This window comes from Electrona antarctica (genome assembly GCF_951216825.1).
Source record: "Electrona antarctica genome assembly, chromosome: 22".
Lineage (NCBI taxonomy): Eukaryota > Metazoa > Chordata > Actinopteri > Myctophiformes > Myctophidae > Electrona > Electrona antarctica.
In genome coordinates, this window is record NC_136805.1 from 13,321,402 (window position 1) to 13,329,834 (window position 8,433).

The 8,433-nt window shown below is 45.0% G+C and overlaps 1 protein-coding gene across 1 annotated transcript in view; it reads right to left on the minus strand.

Annotated features, from left to right (window-relative positions):
* The window catches only part of ryr2a (ryanodine receptor 2a (cardiac)), a gene marked incomplete at its 5' end in the record, with an annotated part of 316,463 nt that overhangs the window by 110,404 nt on the left and 197,626 nt on the right, over nt 1-8,433 (minus strand). Inside the window, 9 exons of the mRNA XM_079492228.1 lie at nt 77-240; nt 786-926; nt 1,706-1,796; nt 2,250-2,470; nt 2,936-3,105; nt 3,872-3,992; nt 6,319-6,427; nt 7,811-7,997; nt 8,185-8,320. Of these exons, the coding sequence (XP_079348354.1) occupies nt 77-240; nt 786-926; nt 1,706-1,796; nt 2,250-2,470; nt 2,936-3,105; nt 3,872-3,992; nt 6,319-6,427; nt 7,811-7,997; nt 8,185-8,320 (1,340 nt within the window). The remainder of the gene's footprint in view (nt 1-76; nt 241-785; nt 927-1,705; nt 1,797-2,249; nt 2,471-2,935; nt 3,106-3,871; nt 3,993-6,318; nt 6,428-7,810; nt 7,998-8,184; nt 8,321-8,433) is intronic.

Genomic DNA, 8,433 nt, shown 5'->3' on the forward strand with positions numbered 1-8,433 from the left:
GCAATGGTACACTTATTGACGTTAAAAACACATCAAACTTTAAAAACTAAATTAGCAACCAAACATGGCTCCCTACCTGACTGTGTCGGCAGGCTGTGGGTTGAAGTTGCCCTCTGAGTCCATGGATGACTGTTTCTCCATCAAGGCCACATAGTTGGACTCCATGTAGTCTGGTGGCAGAGCCCCTGCTACAGCGCTCAGACATGGCAAGGCCAGCTTAAACAGCTCTGGTTCATACCGCTGGGAAACACGACACACATACACACAAATAAACACATGATGTACGGACATGATGTATGTATGTTACCCGAACCACCAATCTGAGAACCCATCGGCAAATAAAGGAGAAACAGCGCCCTCTTTTCTCTTTTTGAATTTTGCAGTCTGTCTCGACAGATTTCCCAACCACAAATGCAAAGTTGCAAACACAAATGTGTAGTCACCTGCAAAGAGATGTGGTAATTACCACAGACAACCACAAGAGGGCCCTAAAACACACTATAGCAGTGGTTCTCAAACTTTCTCATTCAAGGACACCTGTAACTCATCATCCACTTGTACACTCTCAGAGTTACAAATCATTTAGTGGGGGAACCCCTGGAAACCCCTAAACGACCCCTGGGGGTCCCTCCCTGGACCCTACTTTGAGAACTACTGCACTATAGGGTACCACGGACCGGTACTACTGTAGCCTACTTACTTCTACTTCTACTACTAACTACTACCACCAGCACGACAATTTGACAGTATACACCTATACTGTATATACTCATATTTACACTCACCTTGCGTGACAAAGCATCAAAGATTCCCCAGAAGAGTTTTTTGGACAGGTGTAGCTCTTCGTCAGATGATGCTCCAAAACTCCCCCAGCCCCCAGCAAGACAGTAGTACTTCCAACAATGCTCATAGTGATTGGTCAACAGCTAAGGGGGACAAAAATAAGTTACATGTACACTGGGAACAACTCCAACATTTGTAAATTCAACCCATTCTGGGCGGGAACCCCTTTTGGTGTTAGCATTATGTTATGCTTTAGCTATTGAAAAATAGCAGATCTACAAGCTCATAGGTCTGCTATTTTTGAAAAATCGAAGAACCACTGACATAGAAACATAGCTTTTTCAGAAAACTGTCAGGATGTAGAAGACATTTTTAGAATCTGATCTCAGGTCAAAATGGGTTAACAGACTGAGGCAGAATTTACATCCCCACTCATATTCTTGTGAGTGTCTTTATTTATCAGCATCATTAGAATCTTTGAATTTGTTGAAGTCTTTGCTTTGTACTGGTTATACAGAGATAATGATAAACTGTTATTGTGGATCAATTATCCAGTCAAACAGATGCACTGCTTCACTGACTGACACCATGTTTCCATAGCGATAACATCTCTGAGATAACACTCTGAATTACAATCTAATGGGCTACTCTTCTTCTAACACAATCTTTGAAAGGGTTACTTGTAAACCCTGGCAACGTGCCACTGATGACATAATTATGTACTGTACATGTGTGTGCCTGTGTGAGTGTGTGCCTGGTGCTGTGTGTGTGTGTGTGTGTGTGTGTGTGTGTGAGTGTGAGTGTGAGTGTGAGTGTGAGTGTGAGTGTGAGTGTGTGTGTGTGTGTGTGTGTGTGTGTGTGTGTGTGTGTGTGTGTGTGTGTGTGTATGTGTGTGTGTGTGTGCGTGCGCGTGCGTGTGTACCTTCAGAGGCATCTTGGTATGTTCATTCAGCAGAGGAACGTCAAACACCAGTCTTCTCAACAGGTGCTGCATCATGACCGGTCTCAGCTTGCTGTGCATTTTCATTTTAACATAATAGTTAATGTCAATCCGGGTTGTTTACTGAAATAAGCTCTTAATACGAAATTAATACAAAACGCAGAAAGACAACTAAAATCATCTAATGCAATTTATGCAGGAATGTTTAAGGCATATAAACATTACAGTGAGGGCAAACAAAAGAAGGCAAAAATGATTAATATAAATCCAAAAAACTATATAAAGCATAGAATGGGCAGCCATAAATAACTTCATGGGTAGAGAGGCCATCTGATCATTTTGTCTCCAAGCCTCCGCCTTCGAGTAGCCATCAGCTGGGTAAAGCTGGAACTGTATTTACCGTGCTGTATTATACGGTGTCCCACTCTTATTTTTCTTAAATATGTGTAGCTTTCTTGGAGCAACATACGTCCAAGGTTTTGCCAAAAAGCAACTGTATAGGGTGTCCACTGCTGTCCAGACGTACCCGCAGACAGCCAGCAGACAATCCTCGATGGCGTCCCTCTGTGCCTTGGTGAGACAGCAGCCCTTGGACAGTCGGTAGACCGTGTGGAGCAGAGAGTCGATCAGCGAGGCGAAGGGCTCCGTGCCGGCGAACAGCGGGGCGCACTTGGTGAGCAGAGGAAGCACAGCCGTGCACAGGTACCTGTTGAGGGCCAGGGCCATGTCTGTGGCACTGAGAGCAGCCTGGGCCACATACACAGAGACCATCAATAACACGTTAGAATTAACTGGAACGATGTAGTGATGAGCGGGTGGATTCTGTCAATGACATACAGTAAAGGTTGTTGTATTATCTTAGTTGTAACATAACATAAGTCTTTCAAAGCATATTTTCGAGGATGCCATTGGAGATTTTTTGAAACTTGCTTGAGACAGCTTCAACAACTTAAATACTATTGTATGGTTAGATTTGTGTCAATGTTATGATGCCATTGTGTTTTTAATCAACTTTAAAGAGCAGAGTCATTTGAAAAGTGTAGCTGACAATATTCCCTGAAGAAAAGATTTGAATTCAAATGTCCATGACCATGACGTTTATTAGCTGTGCAATTATGTTTCTTTGAAAAAGAGAAGGTTAATCTATACCCAATAAACAATTTCAATGTCAAACACACACTCACGCACGCACGCACGCTCCTTTCCACTCACCGTGTCCAGTGAGGCAGCAGCCCGCAGGTCTGGCAGGAAGCCTACTTCTAACAGATGTAAGAGGAAGTTCTGTTCTTCTATGCCGTAGACCCGGTCCAGGAACAACACCATGGCTGCCTTATGGTCTGGACAGAACCCTGCCGACATGTCTGGTTCTACCACCGTGCCGTCTGCATGCACACAACACAAGCACACACACACGCTTTTTTTAATCTACTATATAATGCGCCACGTCTCTGCGTGCGTGCGTGCGTGCGTACGTGTGTGTGCGGTTGTAATGCACATAACTTGAGAACCATTTGACCCACCGACTTCACATTCGACACACGCGTTCCACACCCCCACAGGGAGTGCAGTGCCAGGTATCGAGTCGGTCGGACCCACGGTTCTCCAGAACCACCACAAAAGGCTCTGGTCAGGCTCTGCCAGTGGGCCTAATGAGGAACTCCTTTCACCTGTGCAATTTCCAGCCTCTGCCTCAGCCAATTGAGGCTCAACCAATCAGGCTCTGCCAGTGGGCCGAATTGCCATGTACACTTTTCAGTTTGCAGTCTTCACACACAGGCACATACACAGATCTCCATGTGGGACACCGGCTGGAGGTGTGCTATGACAACGTATATCATTAGTTTCCCAAGTTGCATCGTTCCCAAGTAGGCCGGTGGCCGACTGCGACGGGCACGTACAGGTCTAGTATTTTTAAATGACAGAAATTACAGTAAGTCTGTCTGTGGGTTTTATAAACATTAAACCAATACAAAGTATAAACAAGAGCTTGTGACTAAATAATAACTATGTTGGATCCACTGGAACAGTTTTATTTGGACATACAAGGTTTCCACCCGACAGCAAAGCTGCGTGCGTGCGTGCGTGCCTGCTTGCGTGCCTGCGTGCGTGCCTGCGTGCGTGCCTGCGTACTGGTGTGTGTGTTCCTACCCTTGGCGAGGGTGGGCATGGGGAAGGGTATGCTGATGACTCCCTCCAGGTCTTCGATGGGGATCAGAGACCTCAGGATGGCTCTGATGCGGATCGCCTCGCCTTTACCAGCATGGATCAACTGACACACAACACAACTTGTGAGGGTCAAATGTCTCCACATAGTAGAATTTGAGAAATATACATTTTCCTCCAAGAATATGGTTGTTATATACTAGAATTTCGCGGGCCTTCGGCCCGCTCATCCCAGAGTTGCGTTGCCCCGCGTTGCGATACAGAAGTCCACAGTGACACGCGTTGTATGCAGCTGTTTTGTGTTGTAGCGCGTGCGCTCGTGTGCGTGTAGTGTTGGTGTTGTTGTTCTTATCCATATATGCGCCTCGGTTCGTCCCGTTTGTTCCACGGCAGGTGTCGACGCAGTCGTTCGCGCAATGTTCGTGTTTGCATGATTTTAACTGTGTATGTAATCGCGGCGCTCTCCATCCAAGTTAGAATCAGTGTGCGGTGTGTTGTTGTTCTTCTTCTTCTACTTTTGTTTTCCGGCAGGCTGTTCAATGTGTGTGTGTGTGTGTGCGTGTGTGTGTGTGTGTTGACATGTAGTAACGGATGGGTATTATTATTATTTGTTGTATTTTCACATCAAAGAAAGTTAATGTAAATGAAAATAAGCAGCAATTTTTACTGTTTTTGTTTACTTACAATAAATTACTGTTTTTGGAGAGCAAAAGATGTTGAGAATGGAGCAGAACATAGTGTAGTATATTTTTTGGGGGACCTTGACTGCATTATAGTAGGGCTACAATCTTTTGGATTGCGGATTGCAGTGACCCCACATTGTTTGTTGGGGAACAATATTTGTAGTTACAATGAGGGCGACATGAGGCGAAGGGAGAGAAACACTTCGCCTCTCTCCAGTCCGTGCGTATGTTGCTGGTACGGATCGCATCGCTGACTGACATAAACACACCGTTACAATTCAGAGGCACTTCAATAAGAAAACTCAACTAATAACGCTTGTGTGTGTTAATCTGCCCGATGCTGACGTTAGTATATAATGTTTAGATTGTTTTCCTGGCTGAATAACAACGGATCGCATCGCTGACTGACATAAACACTCCAATGCAGAGGCACCCCGCACGCACGCACACACACACAGTCACACACACACAGAGAATCCATGCGCCTCGGTGCCTCGCAGTTGTCATGTTTCCATTAATTAAACGGGTCGCGCAATTGTCGTGTTTACATTAATGAAACTGGTGGTGCAATTGTCGTGTTTGCATGAATTAAACAGTGTATGTATGTAATCGCGCCGCTGTCCATCCAAGTCCGAATGTGTGTGTGTGTGTGTGTGTGTGTGGGACTGTGTGTGTTGTGGAAGCCGGGGAACAATGTTGCCAGGGTCGTGAATTGTAAGAGAGTTGTAGTGTGTGTAAGTAGCGTGGTGAAAGGCTTTGTTTCTGGGTCTGTTTGCTTGTTTCTGGGCCTGTTTTCATAGACCTGGCAACAGTGGCCCGTGTGTGTGTGAGTAGTGTTGTGTTCGTGTTGTTCTTCTAATGTGTGTGTGTGTAGCATGTAACTTCCGGTGTTGCAAGCGGACGTAACAGCAAAACTCTCGTGGGTGACGTGGTTGGCTTTGAGCAAATGGGAGAGGGGATGTAGTGTTGCCAGGTCCGCGTATTGTAAGCGAGTGGTAGTGTGTGTAAGTAGCGTGTTGAATGGCATTATTTCTGGGCTTGTTTTCATAGACGTGGCAACAAATTAGGCGGGGGTGTCGGTGCTTGTGGCGTGTTTGTGTTTATTATTGATTGATTATTGATATTGTTTGTGAGTCTGGACGGGAGCCGGCTTTAGTGGCAGTGCAATGACAATTTTTACGCGGGTGGTGTTGAGTGTGGGCGTGCGGCGCGACATGAGGAGATAGCCGTGGATCGACGCGGAGGGTAAGTCTGTGACGTGTGAGTGTGTTGTTGCAGTGTGTGTTGCTCCTGCTTCGGCTTCACCCAGCGTGTCAGTGGCGTAGTAGCTGGTGACTTTGGGTATTGGGTTGCGTACATGTTTTCAATTGTATAATAGAATAGAAACTATAAAATAGTAGAGTTATATTATTCTTGCAGTTAGGAAAATAGTCAGGTTAGGATTGGGGGTTTGGATTAGACATTTTGCGCCACCCCTTACCCCATATCCCTAGTAGTGATAAGGGGTCATTGATGGCACAAGATAGGGGTTAGAGTTGTCACTATTTTATACTTAGTTGTGCGCTCACACACCCAAGAATAGCCGATCTACAAGCAGTGTTATGAGCTTGTAAATCTGCGTGCTTGTGTCTACATGGCTAAGTGTGTGTGTGTGTGTGTGTGTGTGTGTGTGTGTGTGTGTGTGTGTGTGTGTGTGTGTGTGTGTGTGTGTGCGCGTGTGTGTGCGTGTGTTGCCTATACTTTACGTACGTGCATCTCAGGCGCACAGCGTCCCAGCAGATCAATGAGAGCAGCATAGAAAGTCATGATGGCATTCCCCATATGAATGGTGTCATCGTCCTCATCCTCCAAAACCTCACTACTGCGCGCGCACACACACACACACACACACACACACACACACACACACACACACACACACACACACACACACACACACACACACACACACACACACACACACACACACACACACACACACACACACACACACACACACACACACACACACACACACACAGGAACCTAGTGGTAAGTCGTCATTGAATTGTTATGACACAAATTACACAGTAGCTGATAATGAAATCCGCTACGGAGGACAGGGATTTTCGCTTCAGGAAACAATACAATGCTGGATTACTGTATGTGTTGGACGACCTGTTGGATGTTTGTTGGTGGATTATCATGGACATTCCCACAGGGAAGTGGACTGAGAATGGTGCGGCTTAGAGACTGCCCTTTACTTTCTCTGTGTGCCCCTCCTTTACTATTATGTTCACATGGATTATGAGTAATGTCAAAGAAAATAGATTCCCGGCAAGTCGAAAGCAGTAAAGTGGAAAATAAGAGAATGTTGTGTTTTCCACTTAATTAACATGTTAGTTCCCTGTTGTAGTTAAAACAGTCATCACGGAATGCCTGCAAATTAGATTTGATTAGATTAGTTTAGGTTGCAAATTATTGATCCCACAGGGTGGGAATTCAATCATTACAGCAGCCAAGGTGCATATGGGTACATGAAGGTGGATGCAAAATGATCCATGAAAAACACAAGGGTGACATCAAGGGAATTCACCATGCTCACTTGGAAACTATCACACGTTAAATTCTTTCAGCTGTAATGTCTTCAACACCTGTTCACTGGCACAGGTTTCAGCCCTCCATACTACAATATATGATCTTGTTGTTTTATCTCATGATTCTAGCCCATTACATCCCAGAGTGTTTTGTGAGCCTTGTCCTTCACAATGAAGTATTATATTTATAAAAGATGAGTGTTGTACCGTGAGATATTGGTACCGGCGTGCTGCAGTCCTTGAGTGAATTGCTATTGCTATTATACCGATGTTTCATGAATATTTATGATTACAAATCGATATAAACAAAATGTACTTTGTCTTTCACAGCCAACTTTACCTCTTGCTACCTGTAATGTATGAGTAAGGTAGACAAGGCTCACAATTTGAGGTTGGAACGAACTGTGGTATAATACAACATTAAACAACTTTGAGGCCAATTGACTCAGATTAGAATTGTTCAGGAAGCTATGTTAGTGAGACATGTATGATATTGTCTCTGACAGGTGGAACTGGAAACCTCATATCTGCTACTTTTGATGCTTTTGTGTGATGCTGCAGAATGATCAAGTAGGACGTTAATTGATGTTAATTTACGAAAAACACAAAAGTTTGAATATGGAGATCTGCCAGACAGCAACAATATGGTGTGTATGATATCTTACAGAGTCTTGCTGCTCTCAGAGGTGGGTGAGATGCCGTCTCTATGGGGGTCCTCAGAGATCTTAATGGCTTCTTCCATCGCGGCCAACAGCCCGTTGCCACCCTCTCCCCGTAAGGCGGGGCCAAAACACTCTGGGCGACGGATCAATAGCCTCACCACTACATTGGCATTTTCTTCCACACTCTCGCCTGATCAGAAAAGGATAAAAGTGCAAGGTAACAAAAACAAGGGGATATTAGCAACATACCAACAACAAGGAACATACCAACTCTGTGGATAAGGATACAACATTATTATTGTTTTTTCTTTTTTATTATTAACATCTCGTTGCAATTTACTTGTCCACATTGACATTTGGTTCAATTGTTTTACTACCGTTGCAGAAAACAGCGAACCGCAGAAAGTCGAGGTAGCGCTCCCCCTCCACAGGGTTCCATCCAATGTCGGGGTATCCTTGAGACACCAGCATTACACAGCTCAGTAGCCCACACCCCGCCAGGTACTGGACAACCTGAATGCACAAAATGACCAATTGACCAGCATTACACAGCTCTGTAGCCCACAACCTACTGTAAGTCAGGGTTTCTCAAAGTGGGTGCCGAGACGCAAGTCCAGGGGTGCCGC